Here is a 26,301-nt window from a genome sequence, read left to right as displayed (position 1 = left end):
ATGCTGCTAGTATTGGTTCTTTGCCTTTCCCATTGCACGTTCCGAGATTTTGTGAACAATAAAGGTTTGCAAATATTAGAACTAAACACAACCATTGTACAGTGCACTTCTCCAGGGACCCTGGTTTCATTATTACACTACACTGTACTATCAATCTAGTAACATTACTGGTCCTAGCACTGTCTCATTTTACTACATTTTATTACATTTTGCTTTAGTGATGTTGTTTTTAGCATTGTAATTTGTGTATCCCATTGATCTTACTTGTTTATACTAGAGATATATATATTGAAGATATGATTTATTGTTAAACGCCTGAACTTGCCTGGGCATTTATTCTGTATTGTTGCTTTGAAAACCATGTTGCACTATACTTAGATGCACCTCATCACCCTCTGTTGAGTTAAGCCCTGGGCAGCTTGCCCCTTTATAGCAAGCGAATCAAGGATGCTTCATTGAGCCCCACTTTCGGTTTCTGACTTGGTCTCCTGCGTGCTGGTGACCAGGAGCGCTTATCTTTACTCCTGGTGGAGAGCGCAGTGACCCCTGTCACTGAAAAGCTCAGTGAACCTGACATGACAGATAAATAGATGCAACAGACAAATGCCTGGGGGTGCCAGTGCCAGTCAACTCCACATCTTCTGCCCATCTCATTTGCAGTTGAGTGGCACATCAAAGTCTATCAGACAATCCTTTAGGAAAGATCTAAAGATCTGGCTGTTTGCCTCAATATAGTCCTTGTAATGCTGGCTGCACCACTTCCACATACACCAGCGCCAAGACGTCTCGGCATTCAAGCGCTTTATAAACATATATCCTATCCTATCCTAAAGCCACAGTAACATCTTTTTGATGGCTTGTTGGACGGAGTAAGCCTGTGGATTCTATGGTTTTTTCTAGGACAGTTTTGCTTGACAACGAAGATAGTAGGTTGAGTGGGACCCTGATAGGAAGCTTGAGAGCTCTAAATCGTCTTCATGAATCTAATCCAGATGGAAAGGGTGGGCTCACAGAAGTGCATGCCAGCACCGCACGATGTGGTGGGTGTGGAAGGAATTGTATCGTAAGTTGGAGGAGTTTTCTGTATAGGAGTTGCCACAATCCAAGTGTATTAGACTGTTCCCATCATTCGATATTTGATTATTTTAATCGAAGAGGACCATCAATTAAAACTCAGATGTTTTTGCTCACAGAGTCCTGACATCACCAGCACCGCGGGTTACGACTGTATCATCCACTACTCGAATGAAGGCAGGAAGAACTGCAAAGAATTTGAAGATTTCCTGAAAGAAAGGTATGTACTATTCTTATACAATCATTGTCTCCAGGGCCAGACTGGCCATAGCAGGCACCGGGCATTTCCCCGGTGGGCCACCAGGGTTGGGGCCCGGTTTTGGGGCCCTAAGGGGCTGATTTTGTTACAAGGCCGTTTCTGCAGCATAGCTGCAATATCGGCCGCTGTAAAAAAATCAGCAGAAACCAGGCCTGGTAAACAGCTCGGCCGCACCCCCAAACCACAGGGCCAGGGACCGGTTTTGGGTCTTGTTTGATTGTCTTAGATGATTCTTTTTACTTGTCTCTTTTTTGAGGGTTTGTTTGTCGAATTGAAGCCTGTTTTCATGTACTCCCTTACTCCACGGTGCACTTATTGGCGGCGGCGGCTCCTCCACCAGGGCGTAGGAGCACTGCCTTACTGCATTTTGAGCAGCGGAAATAGGAAAAACAAAATGATAATAACACTACGTTATTATAATTTTATTTTTCCGTTGTGAGGCAGGTTTTTGGGGTGGGCCATGGCTGTCATCACAACCAGCCAGGGAGGAGTGATGGGCACTTAAGTACGCATGGCGGTTTGGCCGGCCGTCTTGGGCCGGCCAAACCGTCATGCACACTTTGCATGGTCCTCACCAGGCTGTAATACACAGCCTGGTAAGGAACATGCACAGGCTCTCACTGCCTGTCTGAGCGTCCAGCCACGGCGCTCAGACCAATCACAATGCTGCATTGCAGCATTGCGATTTGCTATGGGGAGCCTGGGTGTGCTTCCTATACCAAGCAGGAACAGGAGAGGATAACGCGAGGCGAGGTGGTGGTCCAGCAGCAAGGTAAGTAACGTTGTACATTTTGTTTTCCTATTCACCCCCTCTGCCCCTGCCTCACGCGTGATACTTGGTGGCAGCCGCCACTGATTATTAGCTGAGTTATTAACAAAGATGAGCCTTGAGGAGTGACACGTGTACTTCTAATTCATGTAATAAACCTTCTTTCCAGCTCGACTACTTGCCCACAACATCCTCAGTATAAGGATCACGTCCACTTTTGATGTACAGCACCACCACACTTCTAGCATTTTTGTCCATAGGATCATGGACAGGTTAATCCTAGAGCTCAAAACATGATGACGGGTCATGTTCATGTGAGTCCATGAATAGCCTTTATAATGAGTATATACATAATGTGCCTTGTAAATATACTCAGGATTGGTAGTCTAGTTGTATTTTTAAATGGTATGGAAACTGACGAGGGCACTAACACAGAGCACAATATAAATTGTCTAGACACATAGGACTCTATGGTCCAGTTGAAGACTAAGTATAGTCGAAACGCGTAGGCCGTCCTGTTGCTATTGCACATGGTTTTTTAAAGAATAAATAATTGAAACTTACAGCTGCTGTGGTGCCGTGACTTCTGTGGATAGATGTGGAAACCAGAAGATTCGAAGTAATATATATATATATATATATATATATATATATATATATATATATATGTGTGTGTGTGTATTCTCACTGGAGGAGAATTCATAATGGGTACAGTAGGTCGTTGGTTCCATCTGTAGAGCACCTGCCTATAATTATCCTACTCATAACAGATTTACAAATCGGACTTGGGCTAGGTTTGAAATACTATTCTGCATTTATTTATTGTATTTTTTGTATAGTGCTGGCTTGTGACCAATGCTAGTGTCAAGGAAAAATTTGGAGAGGAAATAAAGTGTTGATTTGGAAGCAAGAAATAAATAGATAAGCCTGAATTATGTAACTAACCCAATACCATTGAGATGTTTTACATTTTAGTTAGACAATATCTAATACTAGTATTGAAAAATATCTAATACTAGTATTAACTAAATATACAAAGCTTTACACAAACTGAATTTTCGACTGGCATTAATTAACTGACTAGTTAACTAATAGGTCACATTATATTCAAACTCATATTTCTGGAAATTAAACCCTTGACCTCCTACACAGTACTCATGGATTTTCATGGTATTCAAATAAGGCATAGAAAATGTCTATACTGTTTAAAGGACTCCCTGGAGATCCTGGACTGGCAAAAGACTTGGATCCAGTCTCAAATGTGCAACCTGCAGAACAATATAACCTGAAACCTATAGAAATACTCATTATATATTTCTGCCGTGCCTTACTTACCCATATAAGCAAGGACTGACAAATCTTGACCGGACGCCATTTGAATGCAGAGTAGTCTCCAAGAGACTATCTAGAAAAGCATTGTCTATGACCTATAAAATGCTGATGAATAATGCACCATGCACCCTAAATAAATGCTAAACCTGGTGAATGGCTGACCTAGGAATAGTGGAGGTGTCCGATTGGGAAGAGGCCTTCAGTACCTAAAGAGGTAACCATACCATCAGGATTCAGACTGCTACAATGAAAAATATTACACCACCAGTGGTTAATTTGAGGGAGTGTTTGCCGGTGCTTGGCACCAGCACTTATGGCAGATCACCACATGGTGGAGCTTTTTGCCTATTATTGAGGTGAGCCCATCAACAAAGTATATAATAATAAAATATACAATAAAAATTAATAATCCCAGCCATCCAGGCCATTCTAGTAGCTTTGGGTGGTCTGGAATAGTCACACTTGTAGGGGTGTGATTTTTAGTAGTTGTATTGAAAATGGTATTGGCAGCGTTGGCAGGGCCTGTGAGTGGTGCAAGCTGCATTGGCCTCTTGAGCTAGGTCCTGGCAATTTTTCACAAATGAACCACCGTACACCATGTGTAGTATGTTAAAAAGGTTGGGAATATGGAATCTGATGTTCTTGAGAGGGTGTGGCCGCCTGAGAGACTTTTACTACATCATATGGTTAAGTCTGACATTGACACAATTCTGAGAGGGGGGCATTCATATGATTATAGTTCTAGAATCCACAGGATCACATATGCAAAAGTAGAGCAGTTGGAAATATGGTCTGATGAGAATTTATAGAGAAATAAATTCAACTTGGGACTCATGATTGCACTCAGTGATGTGGCCAGACTTAAGACAACATAGAGGTACCACAATTGGAGAAATGGAGGCTCAATATGGATTGGGTATCCTAGCAGACAAATGTGGAGAAAAATTAAAAGCCATTGTTATTTGCAATATCAATACATCTAAGTCACATAAATATAACACATATTGCATTACAAATGCTATAGGTGTCACATTTGCGAAAGTTATAACTATTGGGATTGTAAATGACCAAGCTATTAATTTCGCTTTTTTCAAAACCAACACATAAATAACAAATTTGTCATTTACAATACCAATAGCTCAAAATGTTCCTAATGCGAGACCTATTACATTGCAAATGCTTGTTTAGTCTGGTAGCAAAGTATTTTGGAATCAAGACTGAGGGACACTTTGTGCCAGGAACACACAGGTCGGTCAAGGGTAGAGTATGCCTATGTAGAACCTATTGAGACAACCAGGACGAGGACTGGAATGGAGAAATTATTACTCAGGCATGATAAAGATGAGATAGGATAGTCTGAAGTGCACTGCCCTGCCCTCATTTTTCCCTCACTGCCCCCCAACAACATCCCCAAAATAAAATTGTAGAACTTCTGTGACAGTAAATAATGTCCCCTCCTCCCAACCCCACCATGAGGACACTAAAAGACCTCCTAAGGGCAGGCATGGAAGTGGATTGAATCCTTCCTAGCCAATAGATCACAGCAAGTTTGGCTGCCTCCGTTTTCATATACTCCTAGAAGTCTGAATACGGGCGTTCCCCAGGGCTCTACATTGAGCCTGCTTTTGTTCAATGTTTATATGACGCCCTTGGTCTACTTGGCAGAGGAGCTGGGTGCTAAGGTCATAGCTTATGCTGACAACACCCAGCTCCTCTTTGCGTGGAACAAAATGGACTCCTCTCCGACCTCTGCAAAGAACTGCCTCGCTGAGGTCTTTAAGTGGCTAGCAAAGGCCCAACTGAAGTGCAATGAGGAGAAATCGGAAGTACTTCTCTATGGTTCTTTCCCCTCGCAGTTCAGAGAGGATATTTGGCCGGTGGGCTACCCTTTGCACAGCTCTTCCGGATGTCCAGCAAAAATTCTGGGGGTTTGGTTTCGGCAAGATCTGAGATTTCGGCCGCAGATCAATAAACTGGCGGGGGTGTGCTTTTGCGCACTGAAACGCATAAAGAAGTTTCTGCCTCTTTTACCTAAAAGGGCTAAGGAAATGGTGACCCGTGCGGTCATTCTGTCAAGAGTAGACTATGCCAATGCCTTGTACATTGGTCTCCCGGCTTATCAGTTAAAAAAGCTCCAGATTGTCCAGAATGTGACGGCTAGGGCCTTGTTGGGTATGCCGGGTAGATCCAGTGCCAGTCAGAACCTTTGCGAGCTGCATTGGCTCCCGGTGGAGCAGCAGGTACCGTTTAAGCCTTTGACATTAGTCCACGGGGCCCTTTATAAGGTAGGGCCTCAATATCTTAGGAGATGGTTTTCGTTTTATGAACCGTCGCGCTATCTTCGTTCTACAGGACAATGGCTTGCTGTTGTTCCCAGGTTCCGCCAGACCAGGCTAGGCAGTAGTTCCCTTTCTGTTAAAGCGGCCATGGCTTGGAATGCCCTGCCTCTGGAATTACGAAACATTGAGAGCCAAGGGTATTAAAAAAAAACAGTTAAAAACCTTGCTATTTAAGTAATCTTATGTTTGGTTATTTCCTTCCCTTTTCTACCATTTGGCTTTCGCGCCGGGACACTTAACATAACCTAACTAAGCTTACTGGGAGAAAAAATTGACTTCATGCATTGGCGCTAAGTTTATTGTGTTCAACTACAATTAAAAAATCTAATTGTTTTTGTAGAAGACTGTACTCATGCTTAAGAGAGACAGACATTTGTATAGAATGCCCACAATGTGGAAAGGATTTCTTCAAATATTGCTATTTTATTGCCATCATATAGTGCACGTTTAAAAAATACATTTCATTTCGAATAAGTTGCATGTACTTAAGTTTTTAAGTAGGAATTATTAAGCAACCAAAAAACACAAACTTAGGGAAGTGGCAGTTTCAGAAATAGCTTAATGCTGTTGATTGCAATCTTATTGAACTTTTTTCTACTGGACGTGGTCTTATACTACAGGGATGCAGGTTGGCACAGCTCACCTCTTGTGTGATTATAATTCCACATTATAGGAAGTATGTGCGACTGTTGTGTCATGGAAGTCCAGAATATAGCCAGGAACTCTCCCGGTATAGCTAGGTTGGGCAGTGTTATGCCAGGGATAGCCAGAATGTCGTGAATGCTGCAAATCTAAATCCTGATCAGGGAACACATTGGCTCCCCAAACAGAAACAGTCCATTCAAACTCCTCACCCTCACATTCAAGGCACTACACAACTCAGGACCCACCACATCACTCTGGGGACACCACCACATCACTCTGGGGACACCACCACATCACTCTGGGATACCACCACATCACTCGGGGACACCACCACATCACTCTTGGACACCACCACATCACTCTGGGACACCACCACATCACTCTGGGACACCACCACACCACTCAGCCCAACCACATCATCACTCAGCACCATAACAGCACTGGCCTTGCTTGCTACCAACAAGCATTGACATAGACAATAGGACTCGCATTAGGAAAGTGTAAGCTATTGGCTTTGTGAATAATAATGCTATTAATTTATATATTTTCAAAACCAATATGTATTAAAAAATGTTGTCATTTACAATACCAATAGCTCACACTTTCCTAATTCGAGACCTATTGCATTGCAAATGCTTGTTTAAATGTAACAGCTTCCCCATGATAACTTCGGTATAGAACTGATTTTAAAATGGGCACGAAGCTTAAGTTAAACGTTGAGCCTCGAAGAACAGTTCTAGCTTTGATCTTTGTTAGAGCACAACATGCTGGTGCGGTTCACATCCCACCTTTCCCCCCAGTCAGTGCTTTCACTATTCCGAGCTGTCGTCCTTGGCCTCTGGCCCGCCAGGCAGTGCTTCGGAGGGGTGCGTTGGCCTCGCTGAACCCCTTTCTTCTGCCATCTCAGTGCCCGGTTGCCCTTCGCTGCGAAAGTCATGTATGTGCCACTGGCAATCCTGGGCGCCTCCGCGCCGGTCTCCGGCTCATCACCCTTTTTAGGCACTGCACCTCCCTAGGACTTGCACCAGGCAACTCAGATTTCCAGCCTAGCTGACTGGAAGTATAGACACCCGTCACACTATGGATGCATTGCGTACCACCTATGCGATTATGAGAAGGTTGGAACAAGCGCCCGAGCCCAGACCCCAGGCATCCAAAATAGCCACCTTCTCACTACAATGCCCCCACCTCTCCATCTGCAACCAGAGCAACACAAACAGCGTGAGGAGCTCAGAGCAGGCTGCACACTGCAGCTGCTTTAGAGCAAGATACACAGCTCTACACAAATGAGCTGAACTGATGGGGCCCCCCTTCCCGTACTGAAGACTGGGGGCCCCCAGCACCGCGGGGACTGCAGGGGTGTTTGTTACGCCCCTGGGGCTTATTGGAACAGCCAGATCCTGAGGGCCATTTGGAAATCCAGAAGTGAGGTTATAGTCCAGAGGTGTGTGGGGATCCTCTTCCAGGTCCTTGCTGCGATGTGGGAGAAGGAGCATACCCATCTCTTTTTTGGTATGGCTTGCTTTGGTGTTACATCTCTGGTCACAGGTTAGATATTAACAAAATATAACCCATCCACATAGAAGTGGCACAATAATTTCACCATGAGCACAGGAAACTCGGGCTTTTACTAATGCTATTGAGGATTTTGCAATGTAGGTAGACCAGCTCAAACCTCTCTCATTGCGCAAAAGAGAATTGCTTGTGGGCCAATAGTGGTTACACCAGTGAATTAACTGTTTACACCAGTGGTTCTTAACCTGTGGTCTGGGGACCCCTGGGGGTTTGTGAGGCCTGCTCATGGGTTCCGCGGCTGCGTTACAAAATTAAATATATTAAAATAATTCATCAAAATGAATAATGTACTTACAAATAAAGAAATACAATTGAAAATGTGTTTTTGGCTATCTTTTATTGTGAATTAAACAAAATATATATTTTTTGATACTCAATTTTGTTGGTTTTCGAACAAAAGAACACAGGTGAATTATTAAAACACAGCACATTACAGCGATGACCGCAGCCACACTATGTCCTTTTGTATGCTTTGCAGTCCATGATCCCATGAGGCCACATACAATATACAGAGTTAATGGAGTAGACCGTGCTTATTCTTTCTGGCCCAACCATTTGCCCCAAACCTTGCGATGTTTAGCCGGGCATCCTCTGGCTTCGTACAGAGGTTTCTCCTGCGTCGGACACCAGTCCACTCCCCTGCGCCACTTCGTTATGCTAGGTGGGGCAGGGCTTTTCCAATTGGCAGCTATATCTCTTTTTGACACCACCATGGCCGTGCTGAGGAAGAGTTTGTCAGCTCTGGACCCATCTAACCCATCTGTGACCCCAGGAGTGTGTTATGTGGATTGTGTGGGTCCTCCCATCCCAGGACCTCTGTGAGTTCCCTCTCTAATGTCTCCCAATATTGCGTTAGGAGGGGGCAGGCCCACACCATGTGGTAGAAGTCTGCCTGATCTTGGTCGCAGAGAGTACAGGGCGGAGTCGGTCTCAAGCCAGCGCTATGAAGACGTTTTGCGGTCAGATAGGCAGGTACTACAGTTGGACAACGGCGGAGCCTGGCTGAGGTGGTGATAGTTTTAGCTGTCATCAAGGCCTCCGTCCAATACTCTTCCTCTAGGGGACCCACCCACCCCCCCCTTGAATCATTGATTCCCGAGCCGGCCCAGACTGGTTGGAGTGTTGTTAGTTAGGGAGGGGTAGATGCGTGAACCCCTTCTTCCCGAGATTAACCATCATGGTTTGTGCTTCTGGGGACTGTATTCTGGAAATGTTGTGGCATTTGGTATGTGTGTGTGGAAAATATTGATATTTAAGCATTTATTTGATGCATGCTTCTTTTTATATGTTTTATGTTTTGTTTGAAGTTTAAATTCTAAAAACAATTGCATAGGCCAGGGGTCTCCAGCTTCCAATAATGAATCAGCGGTGGTCTACAGAAGTCACACCACAGTGCAAAGTGTCCTAGAAGCAGCAGAAGACCGTACTTCGCAGATTGTCGCTTGTGCTAAGTTGTACAACCTGAACCTTCAGAGTGAAGCTAGATCGCAAAATTTCACATGTGGGCTACAGGTATGCAGACCGTGCCAGAATAATGCCAAGAAGTTCCATAATATGGCAATGATGGGTCACTCTGTTGTCAAGGATAGCCGGAATGTAGCCAGAGAAGACCACACTATGTCTCTGTGAGCTGCACAAATGGTTTTGCCTCAGAAAAGTGCTCATTTAATTTTCTAGTGGTTCCCGAAGAGATCTGGTACTCTGCAAGTTTAGTCGCCACATTTCACAGACCATGCAGGCATCGGGGAGAGAGAGGCCATGACAGGCAGTGGGATTCTGGATCCAGGGAGGCACCCCACCCGGGTCTGACTGAGGCGTCTGATGAAATGTAGTTGAAATATCCACGCATTTTCACTCCCTTTACTGAATAATTCATTGATTTCTCATAAACTCCCCCACTCCACATATAAGGTAATTATATAGCATTCACTTAGCACCAGATTACTACAAAACTCTAGAGAAATGTTACATTAGAGAGCATTGAAAGTGATACCAAAACATGTATTACAGTATATGCAGTGACATACAAACAGGAAAGACAGTTTCCAAAATACCCGATTCTAGTCCTGCCTGCGCTTTTACCCTGTGGGGTTCCGACAAAGACCCGTGGGAAATCCCAGCTCTCAGTTTGTGATTCTTTGCATACACAGAGCTCGTGTTGTTTTTGCTTCCCAGTAACAAATGGTACAGGTATTTGACTCCCCGTACCATTTAAATGAGTGCACACCGCGTTCTGTGATCGATAGCTGTATTTGCCAGCCCCAGGGCATGAGTAAACATCTTCCTCGTGAGCCACTTTGCCTGGCGTGTGTGTTACTTCCTCATGTTTTAATCTGATTAAAACGTACCCTGGTGTATTTCCTCTTATTCAAATTAGTTCAGCTTTCTCACCCATCGCTTTACTATTTTAGGAACTGTTACAAAGTAGCATTGTACCAAAATATGCTTTGTAATATATTTAGAATACTGACACAATCACCTCAGCATGTCGTGGGGGCTATTAACAAGTACTGGTTCAACAGTGATGAGTCTGACATGCAAATGATGTTGCTTTCTGCACCAAAAGCAGCTGTATCCAGCTGTGGCCTGGGCCTGTCGAATGCAGACTGTATCCCACCTTTTAACTACCTGGCGCAGTAAACATTAACATTCTTATCATTCTGACACTAGTTGCACTGGTGTTGGAATTTAACGAGACACTCATAACCGAGGCCACAGAATATATGTTCTGCTGTGACAGCAGTTGTGTCTACCAAGCCTAGAGGCGCGATACCATAATTCCAGTTGACGGACTTTATTACAGCTGATAACTTCCGGGTGTGATTTAATCCGACAAACTCATATTTCCGACCCCATTGCAAACAGATGTTTTTACTGTTTGCACCGGTGGCATAATTTATAGAGGCCCTCGTAAACGAGGACAAAGTCATAAATGTAAATTAATTTCATGTTCCTTAAAACATCTCCATATTGCATGTTAATTTTTCAGTAGTTCAGTTTTGTCTGGTTCAATAACATGGGCTGTGTGAAGAATGAGAGCATGTATGTTGTAAAAATACTAGATGTGGCAACTATGGAAAGAGGAAGCTGTCGAAAAATTTAGAAATGCCAAGAATAAGATCAGATATGGTCATTTCTGCTTTTCATGGTTGCATCATTAGTCAATATTGCATTTTGCGTGTTAATCACTTTTTCAGTTTGTTCTGTACGTGTACAAAGGTGGCAGCATGTTTTACCTCTTTAAACATGACGTATCTAGGAATAATCTGCAGAGTTTAACACTTGTGTCAACAGAGCAGCTCAGTGAATTTTGTAATGTGTGTTGTGTATGCATCGAATTGTTATTAATTTAAAATGTAACTGCAGTGTTTGATAATTTTCATAAGTATTAATTTATCATGCTTAGTGGGCACAAGGGGGATTTTAATTATAGCAATAACAAAGTTCTAGATATTGTGAGAAAGTCACCCTTTTTGCCCTGATCCCCCCCATTTTTTGGCTCATACTGGTGGATACTGACTCTGTGCCCTGGGCTCTGCTGACCAGGCCCAGGGACAGTGCTCTAATTGAGAAGGTATATGGTAATTAGGCATGATTACAAATGACAATGACATATCCCTGTAAGTCCCTAGTATATAATAAGGCAAGGGGGATGCAAACTACCTATAAGACCCTATTAATATAATAGGCAGGCAGGTTTAGAGGCCCAGTATATTTCCTTCACTATAGTGTGCACTGCTGTGTTGTTTGCTATCCTTTTTAGAGGCAACCCTGCTTTGCAAAATGTCTTTAAAATATATGCAGATTCGACTTTGGAATTAAAGTTACTTCCAAAGTGGTAATTAACCTTATTTTTACATATAAGTCTCCCCATAAGGTCTCCCATAGGTGCCTAAGGGGTATTATAAAACATGCTGTATATGCCTTGGTGAGGGAGAAACTGCCAATTTCATTTTTCCACATTGTAGATTATTAGCTCCATAGGCTAACATTGGAATATTTTATTTATGTATAAATATTGATAGGCAGGAGCTAAAGAAATGTCCCTTAAGGACTTAGAAGATTGGTAATGATAAACTCAATAACATGACACTGTTGAATTTATCATAAGTAGTACAGAAGATAAGCCAGAGGACTTTCTTTTCTGTGAGCCAAAATCCAGTCTTCTAGCAGCCAGCCTTCTAGCAGCCTCTCCTCCTGATTGGTCAGCCTTAATAGGCTTAGCCAAGCTGCTTTGATGAGGTGATAAGTGGCCTGCGTAGAGCATAGGTTATCTAGTAGGGGTAGCTCTGCAGCTGCAAAGCGCAGGTCATAAAGGAGACTGGCTAAATCAAACTAGGTTTCAAAGAGAGAAGGACAGTAAGGAATGCCAGCCCGGCCTACCCTCTTTTCCTGTATTTTTCCAGCCAGATGACAGGACCAGAAATGGAATATTCAGAAGGCCTGGAGGGAGAGTGTTAAGGGAAATGAGCAACACCAGTATGTTGGCTCAGCCAGGTCTTACTCTCTTGGAGAAGAATTCTTCATCTGGAATTTTAAAGTGCAGTTCTTTGTGGGACAAGAATATGCCATAATCTGGAAGCTGTCATGATTTTGGGTGGCACTCGGCACCTCATTGGACAGGGGTGCCCCCCTGCTTGTCAAAGCAGATCATTGAATAAATATGTGAGAGCTGAGTAGCAACTCAGATTTGCTGCTTGAAACTGCAAGGATAAGGACTGCCCTGTCGGAATCCTGGTCTGTAATGTAATGTAATGTAAATTGATACTTGTATAGCGCACTACTCACCCGCAAGGGTCTCAAGGCGCTTGTACGAATACCGCTGTGGAACCCATCCTGGCTTTCCCTGTGAGGTGTCCACTCCTGGGCACCCCCAATGTGGAGGCCAGGCATCCTTAGCGTTGTGGGGGCCGTTGTGGAGATTAAGCAAGCTATTGCCCAGAGTTGCAGAGTGGGACTCCATGATTGGAATAGGCACGAGGCGAGAATTATCAGGTCCGTGGAATTTTTGAGCCCAAGTCCCGCCGAGGCGGGGAATTGAACCCTGGTCCCGGGCTAGACCTCTGCATCAGGGTCTGCCGCTCTAACCATTGAGCCACACTTCTCTGCACCCCTAATGATTGCAATCTGGAGGACTGCTCTTGCTGCACACTTGGAACTACAGCCCTGAGGTCTTTGCCTTGCTTCAAAAGGATTAAGGAGTGGACTAGTTAGAAAGCAACAGGTTAACAGAGCTTTTCTGCACCAATTTCCTCATGAAGTCTCCAGCCTGGAGTGCATTCGGAGGACTTTTAAGGATTTGATCAGGTGCATTGTGGGAATTTTAGTCCCATACTTCTAAGGACCATCCTTGGATTTGTGTTTTGGACACTCCTGGGGAACTTCTGGAAGAAGTTCCAGAAGTTTGGCACAAACTTTGGAAAAAGCTCCATAAGGGGACCGACTTGAAGTCAAGAGTCAAACTGGCTACCTTCCACCATGACCTGGCCTAGATTTCAGGTTTTTCCCACTGAAAGCTCCGGAGGTCCAGATTTCCAGGATTTAACCAGGGTATCGCAGAGAAGCAATCTGCCGACTTTGTATATAAATCGGCCTACTGGAGGAGACCGCACAACGACAAGAGAAAATTCTCTAGAAAAGTTTGTAAGCCTCCCTCCTAGTGTATCCGACCAGGGCTCCATCGTGGTCAGCCTCAAACTTTAGCTTTGCCATACTCAAGCGCGACCAGAAGTCTCAAGTTGGTGCTATGAGTTTTTAAGCACCAGGCGGCATGGCCAGGCTGAGCACCAAGATGGCTGCTTGACCAAAAAGCTCCGTAGCGGCTGTTTAATAAACTCAGCCATGCTCTGCCCTGTCGGTGTAATAGCAGCACCTGGCCATACCCGTCGATGCCTGCCAACCCCTGAAACATCCTGGGCCTTCGGCGGTGAGGATCTCAGACTTCTAACCCACGCAAGGCCCTTCGCTGGCTGTGGCCTGATGCAGCCCTTGGAGACCCTGTGGCTGCAGAGGTCGTGGGCGAGCCTGAGTGTGGGGCTGTGGCAGAGCGGATGCGTGAAAATCGAGGCAGGAGCAGAGGAGACGTCGGGTTGTGCGGAGGTGCGATAGACATCCTGTTGCCTCGCATGCCCGAATTATTCAACAACCTGTGGCAGTGAGTCTCTTCTCCCCCTATTGCTGCCTCATCGCCCGACTCCCTGGCTCAGCTGATCACCACAAATATCAGCCTGATTTACCAGCGTAGAGGGCCGCTGTCGTTAGGCCTCGGGCCTCGGAGTGCTGAAAGGCCCCATGTGGGGTGCACCCTCCACCGGGGCCTCATTGATTGCTGCTCCCTAGGTATGGTGCAAAGCCATACAGACCGTTAAGTGAATGGGAAGAGTTACAATAGAGGATTCCTATCCATGTTCACATTTTGGGCAGACCTGTATGTCAGACTGAAAACGATATTTGGAGCTGACATCTGTGGTTTAAGCACACTCTCTACTAACCCTGATTGCTACGGGGGGATATCACTCCACTCAAGTGCATGAATCTTTGTTGCTGGCTCTCCTCTATGACCGCTCTCCTCAACGTGCGCTGTTTCCCACTCATCAGCGGCACTATCACCACTCCAATATTGCCGCACACCATAGGCCGTGGCGACCCTAAACAGCAACAACTCACCTTCGAGGCTGCGATGACCCCCAGGGGCGAAGACAGCAAACTTCCTCCACATGGGGACCCCCCAGGTCCCACAGACCCTCCCGAGTCTGATCCCCCCTCCACAGATGGTGTTATGGCTATCATGGCTGAACTGTGAGCCGGATTCAAGGCCATAGATGATTTGATACATTGGCAGCCTGTTTGGACTGTATGCATGGCCACATTTAGCAGCATGAGACTCGTATTGATGCTGCAGAACATTGCATTTCTGAAGTGGAGGATACACAGTCGGCTGTGGTTAACCGCCTAGAACGCACTGAACGAATTTTCAAGGCAACAGCGGCTAAGACGGAGGATTTGGAGGCCATATCGTGCTGCAACAATATAAGTATTGCTGGGGTGGCTGAGTCCACCAACACGGGCCCCATGGAAGCATACGTGGAACGATTTCTTATGGAGCTTTTTGGTCTGGAAACTTTCTCCTCAACATTTGCAATTGAGCGGGTTCACAGAGCACTTGCCCCTAGATCAGCCCCTGGCGCTCTGCCGCAACTCATTATAGCCCAGCTCCTGAACTACCACGATCGAGACACTGCTTGCGCATGGCTCCGATAAGCGAGAAATTCACTTTCCGGACCTGTTGCATTCCTTTTTTCCTGATTTCACTCCATTAGTTCAGGAGGCCCGTTGCAAATTTCAGGACATAAAACGGGTCCTGTGGTGGGCGAACTTTTGGTATGCCATGCTTTACCCGGTGCGTTTACACTTTAAGCTCAACGGGAAGACCCACATTTTTGATTTGCCAAAAGAAGCTATGGATTTTTGGAAGCACCATAAGCCAAATTCGAACTCGCCCTCTGGGAAATGATTATCTGCCTTCCAGTCCCCTCGCCCTGCGAACTGTTGAAGCCAGATGCTCAGATAACTGCTACATTGGGCTCGAACTCACTGCTACCTGTCAGATGCCCAGACAAGATCTCTTTTGTCTGTAAAACTCTTCTTTTCAATATTGGCTGGGCATGTTTTGCAGTAATAGCTATTTTAACCTATAGCGGCCTCCTTTGTGCATTGTCACCCCCCTAGGAGATCTCCTACTGTTTGGTTGGGACAAATGGGATTCACTGGATACAGGTTGGGTGGATATCCGATGTGGGTGGTGGGTAGAGAGTAGGGAGTTATTTTGTGTTATATATGTTATATCCAGTATAAAACAAACATTGTTTTAAGGAGTTACTAGCAAAAGCCACCCGAACTCTGAGTGCAGCATTACTTTAATATGTTACACGAATACCATCCTTCCCGTCCCGCGACTTCCTGTCCACTGATTTCCACACCATGTCAGCCACCCCAGAATTCATAGGGGGACACGGGCTTGATGAACCCCGAGTTCTCACACACTGCGCTTCAAGGATTAAATTAAAAAAACACAGCCCGCTCTCCTGCAGCGACAACCAGGACACCAGCCCCCCCCCCCGCAGGGCCCTGACCACGCCATCGGCCTGCACCTCTGCAGTGCACAGCCCAAATCTACGATTTTCCCTCTAACTTTGCACTATGCTATCATCCCACATTTTCTTTTAAATTAATGTTCTTGTAGTCACTATGATGTGTTGCAGCGCCTACTCTCATATGACGTTTTCTTCGACAGATTTCATTATTGTAGGTTGTCACTTGCTATATGTGTCACCAAATGGAAATTGCTTCTCCAGTGTTTTTATATCACTTTTAGGAACGCGGTTATGGTTCCCAGACTACTAACCGGTGGGATGTGGTCCGTTCACCTTGAGGAGGTCTGCCAGAGACACCCGGTGTGGAAAATCTCCGTTTAGCAGTACAGGAACCAATAAGCGCTTCCTCGGGCTCAGGATTGGGAAGGATTTAAGCTCTAGTCTTTACTTTGAATAAAGCTGCACTGTCACTTTCGTTTTCTCCGACTCGCCCCCCTTGATCCTCGGGAGCGGGTAAACAACGGGGCCCTCGAGGGCCACACTTGGCTGGCGGAACGGGCACAGTCAGTAAAAAACTTACGTGGTCTGGACCGTCCGTAGCAGTCATTGGGCACTGACTGGCACACAACACAACTGGTCAGCAGGCAGGAGCACACAACGACGACGGACGAACTGGTCACTCACGGGCTGACTCTACACACGGCACCTTCCTACTGCAGCAGCCAATCTTGGCGCAGCGTTAACAGCAACACTGCGCCAGGATTGGCTACGAGCAGGATCCTATTCTGCCTATTTAGAGACCGGGGCCCCGGGTCCCTGCATGACAGTGCCTGTCCTATAGAGGGGGGGGAGGGAAGGTCTACCACTGTGCGCATGCGCGGGCAAGTCTAAATTGTGTGTACTCCACGACCACAGCGCCTCTACCGGCCTGGTCGCCCCCACGCTCATCCTGCCTCCCGCTCCAGCACCTACCTGCTCCTGTGCCTACCTGCTGCCGCCTGCTCCCTCCTCCCTCCTCCAGCGCCCCAGCCGCCGCAGGGCCGCCCGCACCCGTTTTTCCCGCCGCTGCCAGCCCGCGGCCCCGCCCCCCGCCAGCCGATTGGCTAACCCGCTCCCGCCTCCCCGCAGACCCTCCCTACCGGCACCCTTCTTATGACGCCCCCAGAGCGACCGCGCAGCGGGAGCACCGATTGAGCGCCGAAGGTGCGCCAAAGGTAAGACCGTCTACGCCCGTCCGCGCCTGGACCGCGCCCAGTGCCAGGACCCCTGGCCCCCGCAGCCACCAGCCCTCCCGCCGGACCTACGCCGCCACCGACCTCTACGCACTCAACGCCGGCAGACTCCCGGGCTGCTACCGAGCCACCCCGAGACGCACCCGCGGACCCTTCTGCTGCAACGCCTGCAAGTTCGCCTGCATCAGGACCTGCACCACTCCAGCAGTGCCCAAGACCTCGACGAACATCAGCAACAGCCACCTGAATTGCATCCTGCTCAACACCCGCTCGGTCCACAGACACGCCGTCGAGCTCTGGAACCTGCTCGACACCACAGCCCCAGACGTCGCCTTCCTCACGGAAACCTGGATGAACGCCTCCTCAACGCCCGACATCGCCATCGCCATCCCGGACGGCTACAAGATCATCCGGAGGGACCGCGTCAACCAGACAGGAGGAGGCATCGCCATCATCCACAAGACCTCCATCCGCATCATGACCAACACCGACGACACCCTCGCACCCGCCGAGCACCTGCACTTTGTGGTAAATAAATAAATAATTACCGGTACTATTTTTGACAATAATCAATAAACGGTTAGCTCAATAAATAAGAGTCAAGATACGAGGTAGCTAGAGTATACAGGCTTTAATTAAGCATAAAGGACAAGAACAGGACAGCCTGTACGGGATCTGGGGAAGATGCGCATCTGGGAAGGAAGGACTGGAATAGGATAACTTTTAATAACAGTACATTAGTATATATAGTTAAACAAAATACATGGCATTCAATACAGTAGGCGTAGCAGTAGGCGGAGTTTGTAGCAGTCGCGAAAGATAAGGCAGAACTGATGCAACAAGAAGGCGTGTACAGGGCGTATACATAGACATGTGATGCAAACGTAACTGAATATGTCATAAACGGGGCGGAAACATGGAGGGGGCTACCTGAGCAGCTGGGACCTCTAACCTAGTGGTGCGCGCAAACTGACAATGACGTGTTACTAGGGAGAACTGGGGGCTATGACTTCTGCGCTAGAAGAGGAGACTAAAGTCTGGAGTGTCAGAGCGACCTGTACCTAAAGCCTATCTAGTATCTAGTGTTTAGAGAACATGTTGATAGAATCCAAAAGTTAGCAGAGCAAAGGCTAACAGACATTAAGACTGGTGCATACATAATCCTATATGTAGTGTGTGTGCGGGGAATATTCTATGAATATTAATACAGTATTTCTCTTACATGGAGACATAAAGGCTAGACCATGACGGAAACTATTGGTGCGATTCAGTAGCTTAGGAATGCAGAAAAGGAGGGCTGGACTGATAACTAGAAACATAACATACTCTTGGCAGACTCGGAGGCAGAGCCAGGCCGAGCCGGGCACTGCGAGGCATGAAAGTAAACTAAGGGTCAGGGATACAGGTGGGGGCTGTATCGCTCCTCGGAGAGGGTTCAGGAAACAGGAGCTGAATCTGAGTCCGGGCCCTTTTGAGGCCTAGAAACGGGGATAATTCAATGAATTAACATGCACACTGTGAAACGTGGCAACGTAGCTTTACATAGGCCTGATATTCGTTGTATTCACGAGAACTGGAAACTGGCATACTAGAGATGGACACAACTGTAATTGCGTCTTTAATCGATCATAGGGGAATACATGCATATCGATCATGCACATATGACATAACATGGGGAACACGTAGGCACATACCACGTGACCACCTCGACCTCGTTGAGTACGGTCGCTCCCTCCTGCCCTCGCTGACTCCTGCCCTGAGCTGCCTGGTATCGTACACATCGCGCTGCTGAGCTTCCTAGACGCTGCTGTTAACTTTCTCTGTTACCTGCATAGCGCTGCTGCCCTCGTTTAGCGCTAGAACGTGCCTGCCTGCTTGTGATAAACTGTGCCTGCATTTACTGATTATTTTGAACTACCTTTGCTGAAACCTGCATTTGCTAACCATTTATCAGCGTTTTTAGCTCATACCTCTGCTCCTTCCTCAAACCGGGTCAAAAATCGCGTTATAGCCGCCATTTGCTTCTGTTGTTGTTGTTCTGCCCTGAGACCGCCCCCTCCACCACGCAACCGCCTCCCATCCGATCCTCCCTCCCACTTTGCTTGTAAGCTCACCCCTGTCCACCAAAGCGCTGTGACCACCTCGACCTCGTTGAGTACGGTCGCTCCCTCCTGCCCTCGCTGACTCCTGCCCTGAGCTGCCTGGTATCGTACACATCGCGCTGCTGAGCTTCCTAGACGCTGCTGTTAACTTTCTCTGTTACCTGCATAGCGCTGCTGCCCTCGTTTAGCGCTAGAACGTGCCTGCCTGCTTGTGATAAACTGTGCCTGCATTTACTGATTATTTTGAACTACCTTTGCTGAAACCTGCATTTGCTAACCATTTATCAGCGTTTTTAGCTCATACCTCTGCTCCTTCCTCAAACCGGGTCAAAAATCGCGTTATAGCCGCCATTTGCTTCTGTTGTTGTTGTTCTGCCCTGAGACCGCCCCCTCCACCACGCAACCGCCTCCCATCCGATCCTCCCTCGCCCCTCCCCCCTCCACAACCTCTTATGACAGTTGCTCCCGCGTGCAGCGTTCACGCGCAGCGATCGCGCCCCAGTTGCGCCGAAGGTGCGCCAAAGGTAAGCCCGTCTACGCCCGTCCGCGCCTGGACCGCGCCCAGCGCCAGAGCCCCTGGTCCTCGTAATGTCCACCCCTCCCGCATTACTTACGATGCCACCACCCTCCTAGCCCTTAACCCCGGCCGCACCCCCAACTGCGTCCAAGCCGCTCCTGGACACACCCATGGACCCTTCTCCTGCTACTCCTGCAAGTTCGACAGCACCAAGAACAACTCCTCAGCTACGAACACACAACAGACACCTGACCCCAACCACCTTAATTGCATCCTGCTCAACACCCGCTCGGTCCACAAGCACGCCATTGACCTCTGGAATCTACTAGACACCATCTCTCCGGACGTCGCCTTCCTAACAGAAACATGGATGAACGCCTCCTCAGCCCCAGACATCACCATTGCCATCCCGGAAGGCTACAAGATCATCCGCAAGGACCGCACCGATCACACAGGAGGAGGCATCGCTATCGCCCATAAGAAATCCATCCGCATCTCAACCAGTTCAGACACCAATCTCGCCAACACTGAACACCTTCACTTCCAGATCCACATCGACCCCAAGTCCACACTCAGAGGCACCCTCCTTTACAGGCCACCAGGACCCCGCGCACAATTTAGTGAAGACATCACGGACTTCATCACCCCACACGCGCTCCCCTCCGAGGAATACATCCTTCTGGGAGACCTCAACTTTCACCTTGAAAAGAACAACGACCGCAACACCACCATCATCTTGGACAACCTCGCCAACCTCGGACTCAAACAACTTGTCACCACTCCCACCCACATCGCTGGTCACACACTCGACCCTATCTTCACCTCCAGCAATCATGTCTCCTTCAGCCACTCCACAGCTCTCCTCTGGACTGACCACAGCTGCGTTCACTTTACCTACAACAAGCCCACATCCAACAACCACCCCCAACCCACTCTGCAAAGAAACTGGAACAAAATCACCTTCGACCAGATCTCCTCATCGCTTCTTCTAAACCCCCCAGCCCACTCTTCAAACCCCGACCAAGCAGCCACCAACCTCACCCAATGGTTATCCAACAGCGCCGACATCCTAGCACCACTGAAAAAACGACAAATCAAACTAGGCAGCAAGAAGGCCTCCTGGTTCAACGATGATCTTAAGAAATCCAAGAAACTCTGTCGCTCCCTTGAGAAGGCCTGGAAAAAAGACCCAACCACCAACACCAAGGACGCCTTCAAAAACGCCACCCGCATACACCACCGACTGATCCGGAATGCCAAGAAAGCCGCCTTCAAGGACCGACTAGATAACAACGCCCACAACAGCAAGGAATTATTCAACATCGTCAAGGAATTCACCAACCCCTCAGCCAACTCCAACGACATCACCCCCTCTCAAGCCCTCTGCGATTCCCTAGCCTCATTCTTCCACAACAAAATTGCTGACATCCACAACAGCTTCGACAACCGACCCAAAGACCAACCCACCCATCCCCCTGCAGAACCCCCTCCCCCCCTGAACATCCTCAATAACTGGAAGCCAATCTCCACTGAGGACACCATCCGTCTGATGAACTCCATCCACTCAGGATCCCCCACAGACCCATGCCCTCACCACATCTTTAACAAAGCAGACTCCATTATAGCACCGCACCTCCGAGATGTCATCAACTGCTCCCTCAACTCTGCAACCTTCCCGGAAAGCTGGAAACATGCCGAACTCAGCGCCCTCCTGAAGAAACCCACAGCTGACCCCACCGAACTCAAAAACTACCGCCCTATCTCACTCCTTCCATTCCCGGCCAAAGTCATCGAGAAAGCGGTCAACAACCAGCTCGCTGCATTCCTCGAAACCAACAAATCCCTCGACCCCTCACAGTCCGGCTTCCGAGCCAAGCACAGCACTGAAACCGCCCTCATCGCAGCAACAGACGACATTCGAACTCTACTGGACAATGGAGACACAGTCGCCCTCATCCTCCTCGACCTCTCCGCAGCCTTCGACACGGTCTGCCATAGCACCCTTCTACAACGCCTCAGAAATATCGGAATCCAAGGAAAAGCACTGGAATGGATCACCTCGTTCCTCACCGGAAGAACCCAGAGAGTGCGCCTCCCACCATTCAAGTCAGAGGCCACTGAAGTCATCTGCGGTGTACCACAAGGATCTTCACTCAGCCCCACCCTCTTCAACGTATACATGAGCCCCCTCGCGGCCATCGCACGCCAACATAACCTCAACATCATCTCCTACGCTGATGACACTCAACTAATCCTCTCACTCACCAAAGACCCTAACACCGCCAAAACCAACCTACATGAAGGAATGAAAGAAGTAGCCGAATGGATGAAGCATAGCCGTCTGAAACTGAACTCAGACAAAACAGAAGTCCTCATCCTAGGCACCTCCCCTTCCGCCTGGGATGACTCTTGGTGGCCAGAGGCCCTTGGAAAAGCACCCATCCCGACGGACCACGCACGGAACCTGGGCGTCATCCTGGATTCCTCACTCTCGATGAACAGACAAGTCAACGCCGTCTCTTCATCTTGCTTCAACATTCTTCGCATGCTCAAAAAAACATTTCGTTGGATCCCCACCGAAACGAGAAAAACAGTCACCCACGCTCTGGTCACGAGCCGTCTGGACTACGGAAACACCCTCTACGCCGGTACCACCGCAAAACTCCAGAAAAAACTCCAACGCATCCAGAATGCTTCAGCCAGGCTTATACTAGACATCCCGCGTAAAGATCACATCTCTGGACACCTGAAAAACCTCCACTGGCTCCCCGTCAATAAAAGGATTACTTTCCGGCTCCTAACCCACGCACACAAAGCGCTCTACGAAATCGGACCCGAATGCCTCAACACAAGACTGTCCTTCTACACCCCCTCCCGCCAGCTACGATCCGCCAACCAAGCCCTTGCCACTGTACCTCGCATCAACAAAACCACCATGGGAGGTAGATCCTTCTCCTATCTGGCAGCTAAGACCTGGAACTCACTTCCCACTCACCTTCGCCTTACTCAGAACCACCTAGCATTCAGAAAGCAACTTAAAACGTGGATATTTGACAAGTAACTCCCCACCCTTCTCCAAGCGCCTTGAGACCCTTTGGGTATGTAGCGCGCTATATAAATTTATTGACTTGACTTGACTTGACATACAACATGGCAAAATTTACTTTTCCACAACTTCCAGATCCACATCAACCCCAGGACCACCCTCAGAGGCACCCTCATCTACAGACCCCCGGGACCACGCACACAATTCAGCGAGGACATCGCCGACTTCGTCAGCCCGCATGCCCTCCCCTCCGCTGACTACATCCTCCTCGGGGACCTCAACTTCCACCTGGAGAACAACAACGACCGCAACACCACCACCCTGCTGGACAACCTCGCCAACCTCGGACTCAAGCAACTGGTGACCACCCCCACCCACTACGCCGGACACACTCTCGACCCCGTCTTCTCCTCCAGCAAGGACATCGCCTTCAGCCATGCCACCGGACTCCATTGGACGGACCACAGCTGCGTCCACTTCAGCTTCAAAAGCACCACGATCCACCACCACCAGCAACAGGTTGCACGCAGAAGCTGGAACAAGATCACAGCCGATCAACTCGCAACTTCCCTGAGCAGGAACCCACCCGCCAGCGCAGCGAACCCCAGCCAAGCGGCCACCAACCTCACGAGGTGGATCAGCTACTGCGCAGACGACCTCGCCCCTCTGAGGACCCCGCCTAACAGACCCGGCAGCAAAAAAGCCCCATGGTTCACCGACGAACTCAAGAACTCGAAGAAGAACTGCAGAGCCCTTGCGAAAGCCTGGCGCAGAGAACCAACATCGGACAACATGACTACCCTCAAGCTCGCCACCCGAAAACACCACCAACTGATCCACACCGCCAAGAAAACTGCATTCAAGGAACGACTGGACAACAACGCACACAACAGCAAGGAACTCTTCAACATCGTCAAAGAGCTCTCCAACCCCAACGCCGGAAACAACGACATCACCCCTTCGCAAGACCTCTGCAACTCCCTCGCCTCATACTTCCACGACAAGATCACAGACATACACAACAGCTTCAGCACTCAACCGACGCTCGCCACGACCGAACCACCGCCCCCCACCACCACCCTCCGCGCCTGGACCCCGATCAGCACCAAAGACACCATGCGCACGATGAACACCATCCACTCCGGATCTCCGACAGACCCCTGCCCTCACCACGTCTTCAACAAGGCCGACGCTGTCATCGCACCCCACCTGCGGGACATCATCAACACCTCCTTCGACACCGCTACCTTCCCGGAGAGCTGGAAGCACGCCGAACTCAGCGCCCTACTAAAGAAGCCATCAGCCGACCCCTCCGACCTCAAGAACTACCGACCCATCTCGCTGCTCCCGTTCCCCGCAAAAGTCATCGAGAAGACCGTCAACAAGCAGCTGGCCGCCTTCCTCGAGACGAACGGATCCCTCGACCTCTCGCAGTCTGGCTTCAGGACCAACCACAGCACCGAGACCGCCCTGATCGCAGCCACCGATGACAACCGAGCCCTGCTCGACAACGGAGAAACAGCGGCCCTCATCCTCCTAGACCTCTCCGCGGCCTTCGACACCGTCTGCCACCGTACCCTAGTACAGCGCCTCAGCAACGTCGGAATCCGGGAGAAGGCGCTGCAGTGGACCATCTCCTTCCTCGACGGAAGGACACAGAGAGTCCGCCTCCCACCGTTCAGATCAGAAGCCACCGAAGTCATCTGCGGCGTTCCTCAAGGCTCCTCGCTCAGCCCAACCCTCTTCAACGTCTACATGAGTCCCCTCGCAGCCATCGCACGACAGCACAACCTCAACATCATCTCCTACGCCGACGACACCCAGCTGATCCTCTCCCTCACCAACGACCCCGCCACCGCCAGAGCCAACCTACACGAAGGGATGAAGGAGGTAGCCGAATGGATGAAGAACAGCCGCATGAAACTGAACTCGGACAAGACGGAAGTCCTCATCCTGGGATCCTCACCCTCCGCCTGGGACGACTCCTGGTGGCCCCCCGCCCTGGGCAGCGCACCCAAACCAACAGACCACGCACGCAACCTGGGCTTCATCCTGGACTCATCCCTCTCCATGACCAGACAAGTCAAGGCCGTCTCCTCGTCATGCTTCAACATCCTACGCATGCTACGCAAGATCTTCCGGTGGATCCCCACCGAGACCAGGAAGACGGTCACCCAGGCCCTCGTCACCAGCCGACTGGACTACGGCAACGCCCTCTACGCCGGAACCACCGCCAAACTCCAGAAGAGACTCCAGCGGATCCAGAACGCCTCAGCAAGGCTCATCCTGGACATCCCCCGTCGCAACCACATCTCCGGACACCTGCGAGACCTGCACTGGCTCCCGGTCAACAAGAGAATCACCTTCCGTCTCCTCACCCACGCACACAAAGCCCTGCACAACCAAGGACCAGGATACCTCAACAGCCGCCTCAATTTCTACGCTCCCAAACGCCAGCTCCGATCGACCGGCCACGCTCTCGCCGCCGTCCCCCGCATCCGAAGAGTCACCACAGGGGGAAGGTCCTTCTCCTACCTCGCCGCCAAGACCTGGAACTCCCTCCCGACCCACCTCCGCCTGACCCAGGACCACCTCGCCTTCAGGAAGCAGCTCAAGACCTGGCTGTTCGAGCAGTAGCGGACCCCCCCTCCCCAAGCGCCTTGAGACCCTCCGGGTGAGTAGCGCGCTTTACAAATGCTTTGATTGATTGATTGATTGATTGATTCCACATGCGTACTAGTACTAGTCTCACTCTCTCCGACACACTGCTCTGCCTGTCACTCTGCCGCAGCCCCGCCCCCACCCACCACGGCCCACTTCCATATACGATGCCCGATTCTGTCAGGCTAGTCCCGGCCGGTAGCGCACAGTGCGCTCAGATATTTAATCAGACAGATGCCTTTTATAAAACCCTTAAATGCATGTATTGGCAGACAGTGCGGTCGTCCATGGCTAGTGGGGCAACGCCCCAACGCCCCCAATGGACGCACCGCCACTGTTTAGAGATTTGTTAAGGTTAGCCCATCATACCTGTCAAAATGGATGTAAATCTAATGTTCTGAAGTTTTTGCATTTTAATAATTATGTAAATGTTGATTTTATCATTTTTTAATTTTGTTTCATATTTTAATAAATACGGCCGGAGAGTCTCGGGCTCGAGGCTCCCCGTCTTCCAAAGAAAATTCTTTGTTAGAAGTTTGAATATGTAACGGTGTTCTGCATGTTATGGCGGGAGGTGGCCGGCAGTCACAGACCATGAGCCAATGAGGGCCAGGAATGCACATCATCTGGTGCCTAACCTTTGAGGGCTCATCCCAT

The 26,301-nt window shown here is 48.9% G+C and overlaps 1 protein-coding gene across 1 annotated transcript in view; it reads left to right on the top strand.

Annotated features, from left to right (window-relative positions):
- Positions 1-26,301, top strand: part of PSTPIP2 (proline-serine-threonine phosphatase interacting protein 2) — a 275,577-nt gene that overhangs the window by 133,099 nt on the left and 116,177 nt on the right. Inside the window, exon 2 of the mRNA XM_078674746.1 lies at positions 1,194-1,294. Within this exon, the coding sequence (XP_078530872.1) occupies positions 1,194-1,294 (101 nt within the window). The remainder of the gene's footprint in view (positions 1-1,193; positions 1,295-26,301) is intronic.

This window comes from Lissotriton helveticus, chromosome 2_1, assembly GCF_964261635.1.
Source record: "Lissotriton helveticus chromosome 2_1, aLisHel1.1, whole genome shotgun sequence".
Lineage (NCBI taxonomy): Eukaryota > Metazoa > Chordata > Amphibia > Caudata > Salamandridae > Lissotriton > Lissotriton helveticus.
This window is presented reverse-complemented; position numbering and strand designations above follow the sequence as displayed.